Source organism: Grus americana, chromosome Z (genome assembly GCF_028858705.1).
Source record: "Grus americana isolate bGruAme1 chromosome Z, bGruAme1.mat, whole genome shotgun sequence".
Lineage (NCBI taxonomy): Eukaryota > Metazoa > Chordata > Aves > Gruiformes > Gruidae > Grus > Grus americana.
The window spans coordinates 14,854,604-14,876,773 of NC_072891.1; the positions used below are offsets into that span (position 1 = coordinate 14,854,604).

Sequence of the window (22,170 nt, forward strand, 5' to 3'; positions counted from 1 at the left end):
GCCTACTTCATCCTCTCCGCACTGAGACCAGCACCACCAGACAGCTGTGGGATGGAGACAGAAGGGTTGGGCTATAGGATCAGAGATTAATCTTCAGAGCACCTCACAGTTGTGTCTTACGTAGACACTCCCTCCAGCTCTGGGGAAAGAGCATGATCTCTGCTGGACGTGAAGCTGCAGGTCATTTTCATGCCACACACTTCATGCGTGCCATATTCAACGAGACTGCAATCAGCAGCCTTTGTGCATGGATGGGTTTCTGCTGCAAGGAGCGGAGGTGGTGGCATGCGAGGAGGAATGCCTTCAATACCGTGTGCTGCAAAAGCAGTGCTTGCAAGCTTTGCTTCGCATCCCAGCAGCTGGGCTAGAGCTGCGTGCATGGCCTCACTCGGCACAAATGAAACCAAGACATCCATATGCTGTACATTAAGAAAAAGAGTGTTTGATCTCCTGCTCACTGGCTCACTGCTCAGATGCTCCCTCTTCCTCTCTGTAGCAGTTTTGAGGAGCACAGAGCCCAATGTCAAAAACCTGTAAGTCTGCATGCGCTTATCAGCTCTGTGATGGGAACTGCGGCACTTAACACAAAACAGTTGAGAAAATGTCGCTGGTCACAGCCACAAAACCTGCCCTCATCTTTTCCATGATAGTGGTGGAAAAGAAAATTCCTCAAGTTGTATTTTCCTATTTAAAGACGAAGGGAGAAGGACTGCCAAAGTGGATGGAACTTAGTCCAACTGATGTAATGCCTGGGTTAGCAAAATGCAAATCTCCTCCAAGTGTGGGGATTGTGGCCATGCGTAGCCGAGGCCACCACAAAGCCACTGCAGCACCGCATGGGCAAGGGACAGCTTGGGTAACACCAGGCTTCAAGCTTGCCACTGGGTTGATTACTGTGTCACTGCTTACCATGCATTTTTGAGTCATTTATTGCAATGGCCTATTAATGTTACGTTCTGCTAAGAAGCTACAGACATCTCTGATCCACAATAAAGATGCTGGTGAGATAGGAGAAGAAAGCCCCATTGTGTAGAGGGCTTGCTAGCTCTTCATTGCCCCATGTGGGTTGGGAACCAGGCAATACTGTAACTTGGAAGTGGTACAATGGGGAAGAGGCAAAAGAAACAACCAGGTAGCAATAGAAATGAGTTTTATTTTGTAAAAAGTTATAAAATGAATATTGTACAAAAATAAAGTCTGTAGAGAACTTTGGTTGATTAACACAAATGACTGAGACATAAATCGCAGGTGAAGTAAAAAACTCCAGAGAAGCACACTCCTGTCTTCAGTAAGGTCTAAAAAATAAAAAAAAAAAATCACGAACTTTACCCTTTTGTATTTTGAACATAGTGATTTGCTTTGGTTGCAGCTTCTTCAAGCTGCACAGAAAACGCTTTGGGGCAAGTTTTCAGCAACTGGCCAAGTAAAAGCACACCTCCGAGTGCTGCGCCTGGCCAAGCACTCAGCGGCGCGGCTCACCCTCAGCTTAGTGGGCCTTTACTGCCCAGATCAAGCTGATGCTGGTGGTGGCATCAGCTGTACCAGCCCTGCCCAGCGTGGAGTGCAAAGTGTCCCCGTGGCAGTGCGAGAACAGACCCTGTGGGTGGGCTCTGGGGCCGTGCTCCATCCACCCAGGAAGGCAGCGGAGGTCAGGGCTGAATTACATTTCATACCCCTGGTACATCTTTCTATGCCTGTTCTGGACTTTTTTGACCTCTAGACCCTTCTTCTGAGGTGCCCCAAGGGCCCCAGGGCAAAATGAATATGGAGAGGCATTGCATGCATGAGAAAAAAGGTTTTTAGTAGGGATTTTTGTTTTCTTCCTGTTGTTTTTGTGGGAGTTGATGCTTCACTGGTTGTCAGGGTTGTCTAGTGGCCTGCACTGCTGCTCCTCCAGGAAAAAAGTCTCCAGAACGAGAGCTTGCGTTAGCGGTCAGGTACAAATGCCTTTGCTGTACAACCTCCCTCATCCTAAGGAAACCCAGACTGTTCTGATGTAGGTATGATCCTGTAACATTTCAGCAAATTATACAAAACACTTTGGTTACTTAACATAATTGTTTACCTTCAGGCTATATTAAATCCAGGGCTAACTAGTAAGAGGGATTCAACCTCTTCTATATGGAAATACGGAAGGAAAAGCTTAAATAAACATAACAAGAAATTATAAGGCTAAATGTGATTATTTTCCATTTGTCAATAGTTAAATGAGGTCAGTTGGCAAAAAGTGTGAGAAAAAAATGTGTCTACATTTAAAATATGATTAGAATTAGTTTTTCTAACAAATTGCTAATGTTGAGCCAAGTCCTGCGACCCTCACTCGTCCAGAGAGTCATACGTTGTTGCACACATATGACTGCAGTAATTTTCAGAAGTACTAGTGAACAGGAGGAAGGGCTGCAGACTTTGGCACTACATTTTGTGAACATAATCAGGATTTCGTTTAAAAGAAAAAAAGGTAAAGTAAGTGATTTTTTGCATTCAAGTTAACACTTTCAATCAAAAGCGTGGACCGTTGTTCCCAACTTCATTGTCTCTCTGTATCTTCCAAGCACCTTCTACTTTGGCACCTTTGAAAAGAAACTTTAATAAATAAGGAAAGGAGACTCATTACTGAACTGTAATAAATAACAATAACTTAATCTCAATAAATATCTTCTGTATATTTATGTCTCTGAATGGATGCATTGCATCAAGTAGTCTCTGCTCACTCACAATGACCAAACAGAAATGTAGTTACACAAGTGACGTTAGTCCTTTGTAAACCAAAAGAAACATGTTTCGTGTAGGCCGGGCTTGTTATTTCTCTTACTATACTAGGAAGAAGTGCTTAAAAACTCAACTTGTTTTCATAGGTAGCAGAAGAATGAAATCCTACAATCGTTTTCAAGAAGCACAAGATGGAAATAACCAAACTTAGCCAGTAAGTGGAACTGTTTTGCTTCATATCAATACTGGCCCTAGAGAACCTGAGCCTGGGAATTTTCATATTTGCCCGATATCATCTTACTTATGATGTTAATCTTATTATAGCTTAGAAGTTGTCCTAAGTGCTTAGGAACTGCCCTTCAATGAGCAGCAGCACAACATGTCTTTCAGTAAAGCTGAGGGCACAAGGGATGAGTAAGGTACTCCTAAGCTACTTCTCAGCCAAGCTTCCTGGCATGGATGGTATAACTACAACACAGTGTGGTACAGCAGCGTTGTGTTTTTAAGCACATTCCTCATGGATCTGAGTCTCACGGACAGTGGACTGTGTCAAACGGGAAAGGGAGCATGCACGCCATCCAGCTGTTGGCATCTCCACCTGAGCTTTGATTTACTTTCCCGTAGGATGTCAAAAGCTTCCATCCTCCTATGCTGCCTCGTGCTCCCCCGCCCCGGGCTCTCACAACCCCTCGTTCTGCATTGTTGGTCCTCTTTTCTCTTCTTTGAGCAGACGCTTCCCCAGGAACCTTGGTCCCTCTCATTGCATCATAGCAGGAATGCAAAACTGGCGTCGCCTCTGGCATGCAGCCATCAGACGCATCCACACCTTTTTGCGGAATGTTTTTTCAGTATGTGGTAAACCAAATTATCATCCAAAAAGGACAGGTCATCGTCAAAGGCTGTGGGTCTGCAACAAGCTTGCCTCACTTTGTCAGGGACTAGTTTTTTCTTTCTGGTTAAGTTTTTTAAAATTTTGTCATAGGTGGTCTCGACTGCATCACAAGATCCACTGCAATACCGGAAAATTAGCTCTTCTTTGGTTTCATATCCCAAATCCAAGTCAGTCACATTTAAATGTATTTCTGTTAAGACACATCCCCGATTCCTGCCCTTTTGATTCCTCCTTCCCTTTCTGCTGGAATTCTCTATGTTTGTGGCTGCGTTTTGCCGGTTTCTCTCCCGCCTAGAAAAAATTGGAGTCTGTTTATCCGGCGACCTCCTCAGTCTTTTAATGGTGGCTTGAATAAAGTCCACTACCTCATCAAACTGATCTGGATAATCCTCTGGCATATTAGCTGTTTGGGAAAGAGAGAAAAGGCTTTGTCACACATCAGTTGTCATTAAGCTTGTCCATTCATGGCTCAAAAATGTTAGACACATGCAAGCTGCTCTGCCCATCACTTCACAGCACGTGCCCAGGACCCTCAGAAATCAGACAGGATTTGGAATGGTTTAGATCATCATGGAAACTCATTTGGGGAAAAATAAATGAGATATGTATATATCTCTGTAGGTGTCTGCTGATGCTTGGTAGCACTCCAGGACATCTTTCAATATTGAACGAGCTCTGTCAAATCAAGGGAAGGAAAAGCATGTCATGATACGCATATTAGTTAACGGGTGGATGAAGCTACTGTAGAGAGGTTATACAGGCTCTTCCCAGCAAAGCAGCAAAAGGACGAGGTTTCTTTAAAGCAATTTTGTGATTATAATTGTTAATTGTTGTCTTTTCACACCAGCACAGGTTAGTATTGCCAAAGCCACCTATCAGTAAGGTTTTTGGGCAGGACAGAACAAGGAATTTCCTGGGGTATCAGGCTGAGCTATTATTCCTGGCTGAATGCCTGCTTTCTTACTGTTTCTAGGGGATAATTATTATCAGAGCTTTTGAAAAAATTCTCATGGAAGTGTTTTATATCACAAGATGCTGATTAGACTGAGTAGAAATAGGTCAGAATAGAAGCATTATGTTAATTTTCAAGGGAAAGGTTATTAATGCATTTTCTTTTTATTAAGTTAAAATACCTATTTCATTTTTCACTTAATATATACTCTACCAGTGATAAATTATTCAGATAAATTAAATGTTGAAGTCAATGAAATGTTTTGATACTAGCAGAATTAATCTCTTCAAGGAGGGTGAAATTGAACATATTCTGAAATGTTTTCAGATTTCAGTTTTTCAGCGTGATTTGGAAAAAAAATCACATTTTGAAATCTTTAAACTTCCCATGGACTAAATCCCTCAATGTGTTCTGCTTTATTGAATACAGTGATTTCATGGAGGTTCAGACTGTCAGGACCCTGTGTCTAGGTGCCCTTATGTTGTATTACTAATGATTCTCTCTTAAACACACAAAATACATTACAGTATTGAAATTTTTTTTTCCTCACACATTGTGCCAAAAATCGACTTCCTTTGCAGTACAGCCGAAGAGGATGCATCTTTCTGTACTCAACTCCTAATGCCGACCCACGTAACAGACCAGGGTCACGCACCCGGACATGTGTGTATGTGAGCTCCACCTCCAGAAGGACCCCTACAAATATCCCAGGAATTGCAAACACTGGGAAAGGAGATACCCAATGCAGTGCACCTGGCCAGCGGCTGGTACCTCCACTGAGCCACGAAGGCTCACCTGGTCAGGTGCTGAGATAGGAACGACTCCTTAGGCAAAGGCTCAGCCCCACATTTCCCGAACAAGCCCTGTAACAGACAGGAGCCCTGATGGAGATCAGGCAGTGCATGTACCCAGCCCACATGTAGTGGCATGGACTTTGTAAACAGAAGAGAGGAAGACATGAGGCTGCCTCCCATTACCTAGCGAAGGTGCAACTTCATATGCTCAATAGAAGCACCAAATACAGAAGAGATGGGGGCAGGATCTTAACTCTGTTAGTGCAAAAACCTGCTGAAACACAGTGCATCTGCACATAAGGAGGAACACTGACCTCTCCCTAAAGCACTACATCCTAGAGGACCCCCCGCTGTAACAAAACAGTGGTGGATCAGAAGTATACGGTTTTTCATGGATGGCTCCAGAAAAATAGTAATGAAGAAATTAAGAGACTAAAAGAGTAATGAAGGCAGGCAATCTTGTACCTTCACCAAATGAGGGTGGCACATGGAAGTGGGATCCTATAAACTGTAGAGTTTGGGACTGGTAGAAGTGAATTACACCTTGTTTTACAGATATCCATGCTAGAGGTAACAATCCTGCAGACCAGTAACCATCAAAAGACATGAAGGAGCGATGGCTGCTATTTATACAGCTATATGGGACCTGAGCAAGGCAGGACCCTGCACCAAGCCCCATATTCCTGTGACACCAATGGTAAGTGCACCCTTCTTGCACTTTGTCATTACCTCTGTAGCAGGTACCAAACTACCTACTATGAGCTATACCTACTGGAGTGGGGTAGCTTGGATAGATGTGTCCATTGGATGCACCACGCAGCTCTGTTGCAGGACAGGCTGGTCTGCCTGCACCGTACAAATACTGCCCTACTGAGCAAGGTCCAGGTCATGGTGATGAGTGGGCTACATTCCTTAAAAGCAAGAAGGTGTAGGTACTTTGCTAGACTCAGTCAAGCAAGATGACCCACGTGGAGCTAGCACAGCCCCCATTGCTGAAGTGCAAGCTTGGCCCTGGCACAGATACAGGTGGAGAGGGATTTGGCAGGAGGCACTTGCTGCTGTGGGACTGGATGGTTTCTAAGTTTCTTGCACAGAAACTCGGTTTATTAGCTTATAACCCAATAAGGGAAGGATGTGGCCCTGAGGAGATGGCTCTAGCTGTGCCATTCTTCCCTCTCACCTTCAAATTATCCCTCTCATACTACTGTGACTACCTCAGTCCACACCTCTGTCACATACTCCTGGCCCAACCTTGTGGCAACAGTATGGTGCAATGAGATGTTGGCTGTGGAAAGTGAAATACAACTGTCAGGGAAGGGTTTAACTAGGGTTTAATGAAATTAATGCAATTGTCAACCATCAGGAAGGCACGGGAGATTGTTACAGGGAAACCCAAACTATACATGGAGATTCTTGTCTGCAGCCTTCAGCCTCATACTTACCCAAGCCTGGTACGCTCCCAGTGCAGCGAAGGGTGTAAGTGGACACAGAGCCCTCCTCAAGAAAATGTGCTGGACCTATGGACCCTGGTCCGTGTCTGCCCACCTACAACCACACATGCTGTTATGTGGCCATGTGAGTACACAACATTAACACAATGGCAGGTGCATCACTGGGCTACTCAGTGAGTCCTTGCAAGTTGCTGTAAGCAACAACACCCTCTACCTGTGGAGTCCCAAACTAGTCATGATCAATGATGCTCTTTTTGGCAGCTTCCAACTGGACTGCCAAGTTTGCTTTCATAATTTAGCACTATTCGAGGAACACCTCCAATCCTCCGCAATCAGCCAGTCTCTGGCTGGTACCACTCTGAATTATTAGACAATCCCACAAAGCCAAGTTTCAACACTCACTCGGTGGCATGGGCCTGTGCTCTCAGTACTACGTCAACTGCAGCTGGACCCAGCAACCACTGAACCATGGACCCAACCAACAGGGCTCATACTGACTGGGTGTGGCTTAATGCTAATTTTCTGTTGCTTAATGAAGCACAGCCATCAGTGTGACTACAAAGAGTGACTAGGAGTGGCTCGCAGGGGTTTGAAGGAAACCTTGACAGCCAGGAGTGAAGTGAGAGTTGACTTAGCAGCCTATGCCAGGGTGCCAGTCATGACTCAGCAGGGATATACAGCTGTCCAATAAGTATGGGTGTGAAGCCCGAGGGCCTGAAACAAAATGCCATAAAAAACTGCTGAAGTAGGAGCCTGGGCAACCAAGTGGAAATGCCAGCATTAACACCAGGCATGACGGGTTGACACAAGGCACTAGAGGTAAGTGCTGAGGAAGTTACCACCAGACATCATACGTGAATAAGCAATAACCACTGACCAAGGACTAAAGACTGTAAAAGGCTAATGGACAGAAGGGGAGGTGGAGAAGACTGACAGCAGGACCACCCCATCCTGATGGGCACTTGGTAGATGTGCTCCAGGGATGCCAAGACCTCTCTGCAACACAGCCAGCACGTGCCATTTATAGTCTCAGAACAAAGGTCAACAGCCTGGCAGCTTTGCTTCTCTGATATTGCACGGACTGCAGTGACTTGACTGTGCAGCAGACAGAGCTTTCCATGGGGATTTCACAGCCCTGGGAGAAAAGTATTTTTACCCCTTCCTGCAACATACACAGTTTGCATGCGTGTGTATGTGTACATACACACAAATACATCTAATTATACACACACATATTTTTTCAAAACAAACTAGTTTACTGACAACACTTGCATTCTGGTGGAAAAGCTGAGAGAACAAACATGACAGATGCCTGTCACACTGTACAAAGTGCCAGCAGAAAATGCTCAGATAGTACGGCAATAAAAGCAGTGAAGATCGCTGAGAAGTAGTCCCTAGTCCCAGGCTTCAGGGTGTAAAGGAATTAGAATTTAAAAATCCAAAGCCACGTAGGATAGGACAGGATGGGATGGGATGGCACGGGATGGGACAGGATAGGACAGGATAGGGTAGCCCACAACAGCATGTGCTCAATATAGGTTAGGGAAAGTTGGCTCACACATGTGATACACCTCAAAGCAGGTGCTTCCCGAAGGAGAGGATCGTATGTCCTGGAAATGTAAAATCCTCCCTCGAGGAACATGGGGTCTCTGTGTATCTTGTTCATAGCCTGGGAAAAAGGCTCACAGGTCCCATTAAGGGAAGTGTGATGGGCTGAGCCCCACCACTTAGACTGTGGTGCCATGAACACTCACAAGACCAGCACAAAGCCATGAAGCTTCATTTAGGTTTTATGTCACATTTCTGAAAGCTTTCTTTCTGACCAACTCCCGTGGGAAATGCCTTGAAGGCAGTCTGCATGTGGCCACATGCATGCGGTTTTGTGTTGCCTCTGCCTAGCACCTCGCCGGCAGAAACATGGGGCAAGCAGTGGTGCCGGGGAAGCTGCGGCCAGCATGTGTCCTACTCCTGCTCATTTTGCTCTCCGGCAGCTCCCTTTCACGCTCCCTCTTTCAGTGCCCTGCCAAGGACCTGACTACCCAGGCAGGAACAGGCAGAGCCTCTTCCTCTGGTGGCAACCAGAGCATCGATCTGCTTTCCAGTGGTGTAGTATAAGAGTGGGGGGTGTGGACGGCAGCCCATGTGCCAGTCTGCCTCTGGGCACCTTCTCTGTCTCCCAAGTCCAGCTGAACCAGGGCTCTTGATCTGCCAGGAGTTTCTCACATGACCAGAAATGAATAAAAAAGCAAAAAAAAAAAAAGAAAGAATGAAACATCATAGGGCTGGTGCACGTGGGAATCTAGAAGACTAACCAGGCTGGGGTCAGATCTGGTGAACACCACACATCCAGAACTCCAGGAGTCAGACAAAAAATGAAGAAATGAGACTCATTTAAAATACTAATTAAAAAAAACCCCAAGAATATTTTCATCTTCTGCTTGCTGTTTGCAAGCTGTTTCCTTGCTTTCTGAACCTTTAGATCTCACTCAGATCATAGTTTTGAATCAGCCTCTTCGGTTAGGAATGTCCCTCTTGAATGCAAACTGAAATTCTCGCCTCACCGTTGTCCTCTGGAACCCGAAGCTCTGACCTGCCCATCCCCGAGCACAGTCCCTGTCCCCTGGGCACTGCTGTGAGCTGGCAGCGTGTACAGGTGCAGGATCCTGCAGCCAAACACCCGTGGTGGTCCCCACTGGCCTCTGCAGAAAGCCGCCCCAGAGCTCTGCTTTGGGCACGCAGGGAAATGTGCTTTCCTCTGGGCATCTTCCCTGCTGCAAACCCCCCAGAGCCTGCCTTTGCATTTCCAATTAATTCGAGACACCACGTGCCAGCAGGACCGGGATCTGATGCCTGTGCTTGTTAGAAGAATAAATTATACACTGTTCAGATAGACTTCTATATAATATAGGTCTAAATGAATATCCAAGCCAAACTCATCACATTCTCAAGAAAACAGTCTCCATTAAGGAAAAATGAACAATTTATTTCTGTCTGTTCAAATGTGATCACAAATCAACAATTCCTTTGATTTCACTAGCAACAGATTTATTTTAAAGCCAAATATTCCCCCACAGTGGCAGTAACCCAGCATGGCAGAGCAAGAAACCCTCACTTTGTACCTGACCACAAATTGAATTCAGTGGGAACAGATGGATCTTCAGCTTTTGAGAAAAAAAAAAAAAATCCAGTTACTTATTTTGGTGCCTGGTTACAGATTTAAAAGGCTAACTATGGTCTCTTCTGACCATGCTGTCTATTATGGTTTACAAGAGAAGCTTAAATTCTATTAATTGCAAAATAACAATTTATATAAGTGGGTTTTCTTTTTCTTTTTTTTAATCTCATCAAACTTGACAGTTTAAGTTATTTGAAACTTGTATTTTATAGAACAGTTTTCCATACTGATCTCAGGAAAATGTAATCACATCACTGCAGCGTCATTTGGCACTTTGATATGCTGAGTTAAAGTGATGTAATAGAAGTCACATAAGGTATACTAAAAATGATATAATTAGATTTTTGTTGTACGTTGTAGATTTCATGCATGCCTTTGTGGCAGTGTATAGCTGCTACATCAAAAGTTCAGGCCAAACATTTAATAAAATTACCAGGATATTTCACTTAAGCACAGCTGTCTCTTAATTAGAGAAGTTCAAACAGCAGCACTCAGCCTCTAGTTTTAAGTACAATTTCAAAGTTCGAGGGGGTTAATCCAGCTCATTATAATGGTAAGCATTATTTAGAAAATTCAGATCCAGATCTGTGTTAGGATCAAAAGGCCCTTTTTCAAAAACAGTTCTGGTAATTTAATCTGGGCCCTTCATAACTAAAATATTTTAATTTCCTTTCTTTCCTAGTTATTTTTTAAGTTTCCTCCAAAGTTATACTCACAAAGATGTTTCTTCTTAGATCATTTGCTAGTGGGAAATAGACAATTAATGTGCCTCTAACTGTGACTGCAACAAATTATCCTCATTTTTTTGTGGCTTATGAAGATTACTCTGGTATACCATTTATTCATTAATTATTTTTGTATTTAGCTTGCTTTGCAGTAGTGTTTTCACAAATTTATTACAGTGGACATGCTCTGTTCAAAACAGAATCCCTCCATCTCACACCACAAAGATGTACTTTAGGAGACCCTCGCAGTAACCCGTTTGTGGACGTGTGACCTTAGTGAGATCAAAATTACTAATGTGATGATTATTCTGCTTTGCAAAGTAAAAAAGCATCAACTGTGTCAAGATAAACCATTTATTTTATTGAAAATGAAATATTTTTCATGAAAAACAAAGCCTACCATGCAGGCAAAGCAAAGGCAGGTGTTAAAAATAGTTATGCTGAAAGGCTTTCAGGATGTAAACAATTAAAATATCACCTCTCTGAGGCATGACTTTGCTTTCATGCCTTGCATGAAAATCTGTGGGGCTAAGAGTGAAATGGAAACCAGCTGGTTGTGTCCATTAGGAAATAGAGCATCGAACACACCAGGGTCAGCTCATCTTTAAATGTTTAATACCGTTCTGGTTCACTACCTCACTCCCTGCCTCACCAGCTCCCAGGACATGCTGCGTCCTCTCCTCTGACTCAGAGAACCCTTAGAAATGGAGTTTCTCACCGGTGTCACTTGTCTCTCATCAAGGTAAAGTGCTAAGTAACCTGGAGGATGACTCCGGGGCCACTCATGCCAGCCAGGTACGATAAGGTGGCACTGGAAAAAGGCAAAGGGATAACCTTCCTGGTGCGCCTGCTCCCAATGAAGCAGCCAAGTTTTGTGTTTGTAGCTCACTAGCTAACCTTGCCGCTTCCCATGTGTTGGTCATAAAGGCAGATCTGCAGAGCGCTTTGTATTTTCACACTGCCATGCTTGTCAGTGCCTCCCCTCGCATCCTTTGCCTGCTTTCTCGCACGTATGCAATGCTGGTTCCCACCAGGAGAAGAAAGGGGAGAAACAACAGGACCATGATCATTGCTGCCAGCTGGGGGAACTCCCTGAGAGCAGGGGGAAACAGCAAGGCCAGATAAACTGGGTGAAGTAAAGGAAGCTGCCTTGCGAGCTGACCTGTCCACAAGAGTTTCTTGTTCTTCATCCAGGCTGTTCACACGATCCTGCCCAATTTTGGGCTGGCACCGGGGGCTGGGCCCCTCCTCTGGCCTCTCTGGGGTGGGCAATGGAGTGTCTCATCTGGCAGTCAAGCAGCAAAGGAGCAGCAGGAGGATGTGGTCTTGCCTCTGATTCAGAGCTTTGAAAAAACAGCTCTGAGGCACTGAGGAGCAGACAGCTTTTCAGCGGTCCCTCTTGAGGTTTTGTGACAGCTCCTGCAGCAGCCCAATTGTACAGGGCTGTGTGGGTACTCGAGCACCCATGAAGCAGTCTCTGCATCTGAAGAAGTTATGGCATAAAGAGTGTAAAAAGGGAAAAAGAACAAGTGGCAGTGCCCTGCTTGAAGCCAGTGATGGAGCGAGCGCCAAACCTGGGCAAGGCACATACCTGCCTGTTGTCTCCTCACGAAGGCCTTGTAACCCTCCAAATCCATACCGTGCTGAGTAAATATCCAGCTTCCCAGTAAAACTTGGGTTTAGGCTTAGTATTTGGTTCTGTCCCAACCCTGCAAGAGGCTCAAATGAGTATGTATGAGTGGGACCCGAAACCTGTGACCACTGTAGCAAGAACTCATGCAGCCATCTAACAGGCACGGCACTGAGACTTTAATGGAGGAAATACTGTTGGTAATAAAAAGAAATTCTCTTCAGCATCCCTGGTGCAGAAGTGATCCAGCCCAGCCCTTGCATGACATCAGTAAAACCGCACATTGGTCAACCAGCCCCACTTTAGTGCCAGCTCACTGAATGGGAACAGCATTGCTAAATAAGTAACAGCAACTGTTTCCAAGCTGCCTGTGCTCTTACACTGCATCTCCCATCGGGTTTCAGGGGTGCTCCCAAGCACAAGCACAGGCAGCAAAGCAGCAGGAAGGGACCCTATCCCAGTCTTTTCTCTGGGGGCAGTACTGCAGAGCCATCCGGGCAAAACCATGGCTGATGCCAGTCCTGTGGTAATCTCTGCTGCAATAGGATTTTGATCTGACCAATAAATAATACGTGTTTTTCCATTGTTGCCTTTCACTACCTGCATTTCAATGTATTTGCAATAGGAACGATACAAAAAGTTTTAATATTGCAGTTTGGAAAATGTTGTTATTATTATGCTAATCAGTCCCTGGCTCTAGGGCAGGTGCTACGTGCACTGCTGCAGAAGGTCTCATGTTGGGATGTGTGGACCGCGGCCTGCCAGACAGTGCTGGCATGTGCTCAGAAGAGCAAGCTCCTTTCCAGCCACTACGCTGGATCCACACCTCCCTGTCAGAGATTTCCTGAGTAATAGCTGGTTTTGCCAAAGAAATCTTAACATGCTTCGGATGGGAGCAGAGGTAGTCCAGATGTTTGTATGTAGCTTGTAAGTTAAAGGGGATACAACCAGCTTGCCTCTAAAAACATGGCCACCTGAGAAATTCTGGCATACTGCTGTAACACTGCCTGGACCTGACACAGGAAAACAAGTATTTTGATTTCAGTCCCACTGACTTCAAAGAAATGTACCTGCAGGTTGCAGTTTAAGTGCTGTACCAAGTATCGAAACAGATAGCAGCCTAAATACCTGTTAAGTCATACAATGTGGTTTTATTCCTTAAAAAGAATGCTGAAATTTGAAATGCCTCACATAATTAATTTTCTGACCTTGATCTTAAAAACAGACATACTCTAATGTATATTTTGTGTCTTAAAGCTTCGTTTGTACCTGTCTTAAATCTTTTTGATTCTGTTTTCTTTCTTCTCTTTGTAATCAGGACTGGATTTCCAAGAATCATGGAAATCTTTCCTTTAATTCCCTTTACCAAATATTACTTGATCAGAAACTACAGCTGGTTTTGTCAAAAATGACCATTCTGCAGTGTCAACCACTCTACCAGCACTAATGTGGCAGTGGCCTATTTAGATGTCTGATGATCCTGAATGTGGTTATACTGCAATATTTAGTATTCCTCATTTATTACTTGTCATTTATTTATTACCTCAGAAGTATGAGAATCCACACCAAGTGCAGTTATGCGGGGTTTGGCCTATGTACTACAAGTTTTAAGTTGCAGTTGCTTGATAGTGTGCATGGGGGATGAAGACTGCGTATTTGCACTAGATGTCCATTCCTGATCATCTGCAGTTGTGGGGGGTGGGACTAGATGACCCCACTGGCTTCTCTCAGCCTCTGTAACTTTAAATATTTTAAACCTATTTTATGCAGCCCTAATCAGGAACAGTATAATTTACAAAGACATTACAACCTATCAATCTGAGGATCCTCCTCCAGTGGACAAATAATGCCTCCCCCGTCAATTCATCAGTAGTCACTACACAGCTGGTTTCTTCAGCCTTTCAAGAAGGGTTTTGCAGCTTGTCATCTGTAGACCCTGAACATGAGGATTTCTAAAATGTATTGAAGAGGCTTATGAAAGGTGACCAAGAAATACTAGATGTTCAGGTAGGTCATCTAGTAACTCACACCTGCAAAACATCTAAAAGCATCCTCACTTCCACTGGGAAATTTCTGAAGTCCCTAAATTGAAAAGCAGCTAAGATATAAAACTTTAAACAAAGGATAACTCTTAAAATGAGAATAAACCCGTATTCCCTTCATTTCAATCCTTTCCTCCTTAAATCACCGAATACCCTTCATAGGAGTATATTCAGTATTTATACCTGAGACTGAGAAGAAATCAGCTTCTAGAGCTACATGCATCCGGATTAAACCACATGTGTTCTGCTCTTTCTTTTTCTAGAATTTTGCCCATGAATGGGCAAACTTGAATGCCTGAGATTTCTAAAAGCTTAGGTAACCTGGGCATGCCCACGCAAATGAACTTCACTATATACATGCTGGCCCAGGGACACAAGGCACACTCAGTCTGACACTGGCTGGATGCACCGGCTGTACTGCATACACACAGATCAAATGATGCAGTGTGGCACCTGCTTGGTGTGGCAGATACCTCTCCAATGCATTGGATTTACTGTGCATGGGCAGGTTACCCTGTGGCTTCTGGGCATCTTAGACTAAAGCACATATACCATGCCATAGGAGTGTTGAGCAGGAAAGCCTGGACAGGAACAGGGTGTTTGGGTTCGTAACACTGAATGTGCCTAATAAATATTGTAGGGAAGGAAATGCATTCAGCTGGAAGTATAATTGAATACTGGTTTTGCCTTAAAGAGCCCTACAATATCACTGTTTATTCTAGATAATTTCCATAGGAGTTGATAATGTTTGAGCTAAATGCAGTAACCTAACATTAAATAGCCCTTAGCAAGAGTATGAAGAATTTTTAACAGAGGTATAATGCACACATACCATGGTGTGTTATAGCCTAACAAACATACCAAAGGAGCTCCAACAACAAATGACCATCCAGTGGCTGTAGAGTAACTCAAACGTTACGATGCAAAAAAACACCTTTTCCTCCTATTAGGAGCAAAAAGCCCGTGGTGAGATTTTTCGATTCTACAGCTTACCACTAGTTCTTATTAAAGATGCTCACTCAATCAAGAGACTATACATCATCTTAGATCCTGGGATACTCCAGTCCTCACATATATGTTGATTATGGCCATACAGCAGCAAGCAGTTACAAAATGTATTCGCTGGGAACTGCGTATAAGTCAAACCAAGCGGCTGGCTCCCTCTGCACTGTCATGCTTCTGAACCTGCTGACTTAGTATTTAGTTTATAATAATTTTGTTTATATTTGTTCTGTTCACAGTTGCTATTTAAGCTAATTGTGTCCTTCCCCCAGTGGACTGTAGCATGAGGGAAAGAAAGAAAGGGTTTTCTAACCTTAGAACCTCTACAGCTGCTCTTCTTTGTGTCAAATAAGCTATCCCATGAACAATGATGCCTAAAACACCTATGAACACTGGATTCATCTCAAATGCACTGCATTTATGGAGGCTACTCTCACTCCAGCCTCCAGTCCACTAAAAAATGTAGAAGACTGCAATTGCCAACACCCTCTGCCATCTCTAATTACTGCCCCGAACAGCAAAGGTCAGCACATTACACCTGATCAGCCCAGGAGGTTAGGACCTTGCCTGTAGGCTGGAACAAAGGAAGGTTTTGAGCCAGTCTGAAAGGGATGGGGTAACATCAGGTGACCTCAGAGCAGTTTGTAGAGAACGCAATCCCATCAAGTGAGAACACAAAAAGGTGTCAAGGGCCTGGGAAAACAGATCTGTACTCCAGCAAGGTGCTGGGACTGCCCTTAGGAGCAGGACCTGATCTCACAACCCTAGTAACCCCTGCCGTAAGCGATATATGGGAGACCCGACCTCTCTGGAGTAAGAGCAACCCACACCTTGGAGTGCAACTGCTACTCCCCACCCAGCCTGCACAGGGATCGCTTTAGGGGAGAGCAGTGCACCTCTTTTTGGAATGCACTCAGCACCCAGTCCTGCTCAGCACCCACACACCGCCCTACGCAGATGAGCCAATGGAGCCAACGACGGCACTCCCACCACTGTGTGAGCTGCCTCCTGCAAAGGCCCTCGGTGAAGCAGCTGACCAATAGTATCCACAGAGATATTAATACATGGCAGGTCCACCAGCAGATGAACTGGAGAGCTGCAAGCACGCCTGCATGCTCGTGGCACACTGCCTTCTGCTTGTAAAAGAAATCTTGAAGAGGAGAGGGGAGTCTACGTGGTATAGACATGACTTCTCTTGTGTACATCGTTATACGTCTTTTATGTATTGAAGGGTACGTGCCACCAAATGGTAAGCGGAGAGAAACAAGTCTGTCAAAGATACTGATGGTGGTGATTCGAACGAAGTGCTGCTGCGGTGGGAAGGCAGAGGTGTGCCCTGCCCAGATGTAATCAGCCTTGAGTGCTCTGTGTTTGCAGATTGCTTTTCAGACACCACAAATTTTTAAATCAACTAAAAATGGCATAAAAGTGGATCAAAGTATTTCACTGCTCTCTTGCAGCTGCCTTTCTGCTGGTCTCCCCTGACTCATCCGACTTGGCAATGTAGTGGAGAGAAGAGTTTCTGACTTTCGGGCATGAGTGGTGCATAAACCACTGCCATGCAAAGACCACAGGAACTTCCTGGGGTTTCCCCAATTTCTGCTGTGAAGAACAGCACTGCTTACTTTCCTCTTGCAGCCAGGCCCATCTATTTGTGATCCGCAGGATTAAGAGATCAAGACCAAACTATCAGTCCTCTCTCAAATGACTCTCCTGGGCAACAACCTGTGACCCAACTCTGCTTGGCAAAACCTATGACTGTACCTTGGAAACAGAGATATCTGGAAGAGGCTGTCTATTGATGCTACCATAGCTCAGGTGAAACACAGGTTGTCTCTCTTCCCACTTCTCGTTTACCCAATCCACAGGAAAAAAAGAGGCAACAATGAGAAGTTCTGGACACTAGGAACAGACAAGACTGCTACTGCTGCTTGTCCCCTTGAGCTGCTGCAGAGAAACCAGCTCACCAGGAAACATACTCCCAGAAGTAAGTTTCAAGATAAAAGCTGGCATCATATGAATACTATCACCCTGGAAAGATGGAGCACTAATGCTCTCCCACCCTGCAGCTTCTACCAGGGCTACAAACTGACTGGTGCTGCTTTCCCCCTAATGATCTTCTTCCCCCTGGTGCTGCAGCAAGCCTGTGCAGAGGTGACCAGCACAGTGGCCTGAAAAGCTGATCACTGCCTTTTGTAGGACAGTACCCGTCCCGCCACGCAGCTCACCGTGGAGAAGATGGCTGCATGTGATGGCCCCACAGCCCTGGGAGGAAGCACTTTTGGCTGACCTCCCTGCATGGAGGGGGTGAAAGGACATCAGGGGCTGCCGATCTGTGAGCAGCAGAAGCCCAGGCTGGGATGCGCGGAGGCGGCAGGTTAGGCAAGATTCCAGCAGGGGGAAAACACAGGCAAGAAAAGGAAAGAGAGAAGAATAAATGGAGAAGGACATAGATGTGTGTGCGGAAGAGAAGATGGGTGTTGGGGAGGGGACGAAAGTGGAGTCATGGCACACAATTCCCTGCTCGGTGCCTCCACACTGCGTTAGCCTGGCTGCTCCTGGAGAAACCAGAGCGGGGCTGCCCATGGTTGGAGCTACGGCAGGCAGGAGGAAAGGACATGCCTCCAGATAAGGAGATAAAAATGAATCCTAATTACTGGACACCGTTTGCATCCTGCAATGAGCTAAGCAGAGAAGGCTGAACAAGGGCAAAGGGAGCAAGCTCCAAGATGCATCTGTGCCTTTGCTAAGTGAACATCTCCACAATTCATGGGAGCATTTTGCCACTTCTTACTGAGTCATATTAAGTCTCACTTTAAAAAGCCACCAGAGTTAGCGTAACACTCACATACCACTGTGAAAATCCTGTATCTGCTATTGTAGGAGACCTATTATTAGCAAGGCATTATTATTATCTGTCATTTGGACTGTAAGCTGTCTTACTGTGAGCTGGTTCATGTGGCTTGCTCTGCATCAAGTTCCTAACCCTGCCACTGCTACTCCTCTGTAAATTTCCATGTGGACACACTAATTTTGGGATCAGGATCCAAGGAGGATTTAATGAAACTCAGCAGCACTCCAGGATGCGGAGTGCCTGCCACCACGGAGCCCAATCTCCATCAGGACTTGTGCCCACTACAGACAGTGAATAATTGCATTGGCAGGTCTGAGCAGGGAGAGGAGGCTGAAGTGGTGGGGAAGGAGTTTCAGTGCCTGCACTGCAAGGTGTATGTACCCGGTCCTCCTCTCAGCTCCTCTGCATACAACTAACTATCCCATGTCTCCAGGTTTTTCAACCAAAGGGATCTTACAACTGCCAGGAAGGTAGGGGTGGAAGTGGGGTGGGGAAAGGGGGGCACTGCCACTGCAACTGCCAGCCCCAAGCTTTGGAGGATGGCTTGGTTTGGAGCTGCTGGAGCCAGACCAGAGCCAGTGACCCTGCCTGGGGGAGAAGTGGGAGCAGAAAGTGGGGGAGGTCCTTTCCTCACCCTGATGCCTGAGCAAAAAGGAGCAGGTTTAGCAAGACAGACAGCAGTGGCTACAAAGGGGAATGTTTCTTACAGTCACTGTGCACAGCATAGGGAGGCAGCAGGCTGATGGGGGAGAGATCGTCTTCAGGCCCCTCTACCACTGAAGGGGGCCCCTTGGGAGGCGTCTTACCGGTGGGCAGGGGCAAGGTGGAGACCGTGTTGAGCAGCACCACGCAGACAGCCACAACATCCCATAACTTCATCTTAGATCTCCTTCCAACACAGGCCCCTGGCAGAGAGGAGAGGCAGGGTTAGCACCCAGCTGCTGCATTGCCCCAGTCCTGCCCCCTCCCCACCCTCAGACAAAGCTGGGCGTCCTTGCACCCCAGATCAGCCTGGTCCGGCCTGGGGACAGAGTAGGGGGAAACAACCTGTGCCCAGCTCAGCCTCCCACCCCTATCACTTCCCAGAACGAGGGAGGTGGGCCTTCTCCAGCAAGAGGTGCGGGAGAGGGAGGCGTAGGATGGCCTCCAGCCCCTCCATGCCCAATTGAGCTACTTTGGGGGATGTGGGCAGGCAGGTCCCAGGAGCCTGTGGGTGTGATGGTGTCCCTGCTGGCAGGCAGGTCACCTTGCTCTTGTCCTCCTCCAGCACCCAGGCAGTGCCAGGGCACCTGTCCCTGGGCTGGGCCAGGGTGGACCGGGCTGATCTGGGGTTTGGGGCTGCGCACATCTATTGTGCTACAGGCACCTTCCTTTTCCTTTCCTTCTCTTCTCCTTTCTCTCCCCTCTCCTTTTCCCTTTTTCTCGTTCCTCTTTCATCTTTTTTTCTCTCTTTCCCCTTTCCTGTCCCCTTCCCAGTCCTCTCTTTCCTTTTCCTTTCATTTTCCTCTCCTTTTCTCCTTCCTGTTTCCTTTCCTCTTCAAGTCACCTTTCCTTTCCCTATCCTCTTCCTTTTCCCCTTCCTTTCCCCTTTCCTTTTCTTCTTGCCTTTCCCCTTGTTTCAGTATTTCCTTTTTCCTTCCCTTTTTGCTTTCTCTTTTCATTTTCCCTTTCCTCTGTGTTTTTATCTCTCTTTCCTTTCATTTTCCTCTCCTTTCCCCTCCCCTTTTCTTGCTTCCCTGTTTCTTGTTCCCCCCCTTTCTCTTCATTTCCCTCTCCTCGTCTCCTTCTCCTCCTCTACTTTTCCTTTTATTTTCCCATTCCTTTCTTTTCCCTTCTCCTTCCCCGTTCCAGCTCTCTTCTTTCCCTTCCCTTTCCCTTTTTCTTCTCTCCTCCTCGCTCTCCGGTCGCTCCGCCCGCAGCCAGCCACGGCACACACCCGATGACCGCCGCCCGGGGATGACAGCTGCCCCCAGCCCGGTTCGCCCCGGCCCGGATGGAGGCACAGAGCACTGTCCGGCCCGGGGGGACCCGCGGCGGGGCTCGGGGCGCGGCTGCCGCTCGGGGCCCGCCGGCGCCCGCCGCGCGCTTTCCCCGCCGGCCGCTGCCTTCACACCTCGCCGGGTCCGGGGGGCTGCGCGGCGGCCCTGTGTCCCCGGGGAGGGTGCCCACCCAGGGTGCCAGCCCCGCCCCGCCCGCCCCGCCGCGACCCCCGCCTCGCCCTCACCTCTGAGCTGGTCTCGTCGGACCCGAGACGGACATCAACGCCGGGGAGCCGAGCGGCCGGACGGGCGATGCATGTGGGCCAGGTCGAGGTCCGACCGCCGGGAACCTCTTTGCGCGGAGGAGGGGGACACGTATGGATGAGGGGGAGCAAGGTCGCAAGTCTGGGTGGAGGCAGAGGGGAACCGCCGGCACAAGCCCCGGCGGCCTCCCCCGCCGCCGCCGCAGGTGCTGTGGCCGCGGCAGGAGCGGCGCCGCGGGGGTCTCTGCCCGCTCCGGCCCCGGAGCCGCGCTCAGCAGCGGCGGGAGCGGCCCGAGCCGCGGGGAGCGCCGCCTGGCAGCGGGAGCTGGCTCTGGGTGCTGCTCTTGGGACCCTGCCTGGAAATCTGAGAAAGACGCTCCATCAACAACTGCGGGGAGTCAGATGAAGACATCAGGGCTCCTGTAACGCCAGCTGGTCCAGCACCGCGGGGAGCCGCGCACCGCTCGGACACGCACACAACGGCGGGAAGGAAAAAAAAAAACCAAAAAACAAAAAAACCCACAGAAAAAAACCCACCCCAGCTGAGGAGGGGAGGGAAATTTTTTTTTTTTTTTTAAATCAAACCACCCTCCTCAGCCTGCTGGGAAAATCAGAGGCCGGCGCTGGGATTTGTAGAGCCGGTAGCAGCAGCAGCAGTAGCAGCGAGGCTTCCTCCTCCAGATCGGGGGGTCCCGTCGCGGCGAAAGCTTAGATCCAAGCGGGGAGCGTAGCGGGAGCGGCGGGAGGCCGGGCCAGTGCCGGGGAGCGCCCGCTCCGGCTGCCCCGGCTGGGCCTGGGCGCGCCCGGCTCCCCGGGCGCCGGCGGGGCTGGGCGGGCGGGGGCGCGGGGCTGGGCGAGGCGCGGGGGGCGCCGCACCCGCGGGCGGAGGGGAGCGCGGAGCCGGACGCGCGGACGCGGGGGCTTTGCCAGGGCGACTCGGCGCCGCAGATGGATTTATAGGGCCCTTTGGCAGTGACGCGCCCTCCGCTGATTCGCTTTCAGACCCAAACACACGCTGGCCCCCCGCACCGGACCCCGCGGAGCCTCCAAATATCTCCCGGCTGAAGTCACCGGCCCGACATACCGTGGGCTGCGCGGCCGCCGGCGCAGCCCCGCGGCACCCGCTGGCCCCGCGGCGGCGACGACGGCGGCGGCGGCGGGGCCGGGCCGGGGTAACCCAACACCGTGTCCCTCCCCAGCGCCGCTCCTCCGCGCTCCCGCCGCCGGTTGCCCGCCGCCGCGGACGGACGGACAGACCGACGGACGGCGGCGGGGAGGCCGCGCCTCCTCGCCCTTCGCCGGCCGCAGGTGCCACCGTCGCGGGTCCTCCGCCGGCAGCCGCGCTGCGGGACGCCTCCGCGCAGCCCGGTCCCTGCGCGGGGGGCTGCGGTTTGACTCGCCGGAGGCCGCTGCAAAGTCGCTGTAAACAGTCTCGGCTTTCAGCCCTGCGCCGTGTATTTATGACTCACCCAGTTGTCCGGAGGTATGAGGTCCTCATGTCGCCGGTACTATGAAATTAACGCGGCGCAGCCCGGGCAGGCGGCGGGAGACCGCGCAGGGATTGTGCGGCAGAAAGCGGACCGCTCCGTCCGCCCTGCGCTTTTTTTTTAATGTATTTTTTTGCTTTTGGATTTTTTTGGGGAGGGGAGGCGCTGGGGTATGGGATGGAGCAGCGAATTCCCCAGGAGACAAGCTGGCTCCC

The 22,170-nt window shown here is 48.2% G+C and overlaps 1 protein-coding gene across 1 annotated transcript; it reads right to left on the minus strand.

Annotated features, from left to right (window-relative positions):
• Positions 1 to 3,456: 3,456 nt before the first annotated feature.
• GDNF (glial cell derived neurotrophic factor) lies at positions 3,457 to 21,580 on the minus strand. The gene is made up of 3 exons (XM_054809875.1): positions 20,451 to 21,580; positions 18,934 to 19,131; positions 3,457 to 4,004 (listed from the first exon to the last, which is right to left on the minus strand). Exons 2-3 carry the CDS (start codon positions 19,103 to 19,105, stop codon positions 3,520 to 3,522), a joined length of 657 nt encoding a protein of 218 aa, XP_054665850.1. The 5' UTR covers positions 19,106 to 19,131; positions 20,451 to 21,580; the 3' UTR covers positions 3,457 to 3,519.
• Between the last annotated feature and the right edge of the window lie 590 nt (positions 21,581 to 22,170).

Bases quoted from the DNA above. Each gene is read 5' to 3' on its own strand.
- GDNF (XM_054809875.1), bottom strand. From the start codon at position 19,105: ATGAAGTTATGGGATGTTGTGGCTGTCTGCGTGGTGCTGCTCAACACG. The intron at 4,005-18,933 runs GTAAGAAACATT...TTTCCCAAACAG, and splicing joins CTATGCTGTGCACAGTGACT to CTAATATGCCAGAGGATTAT.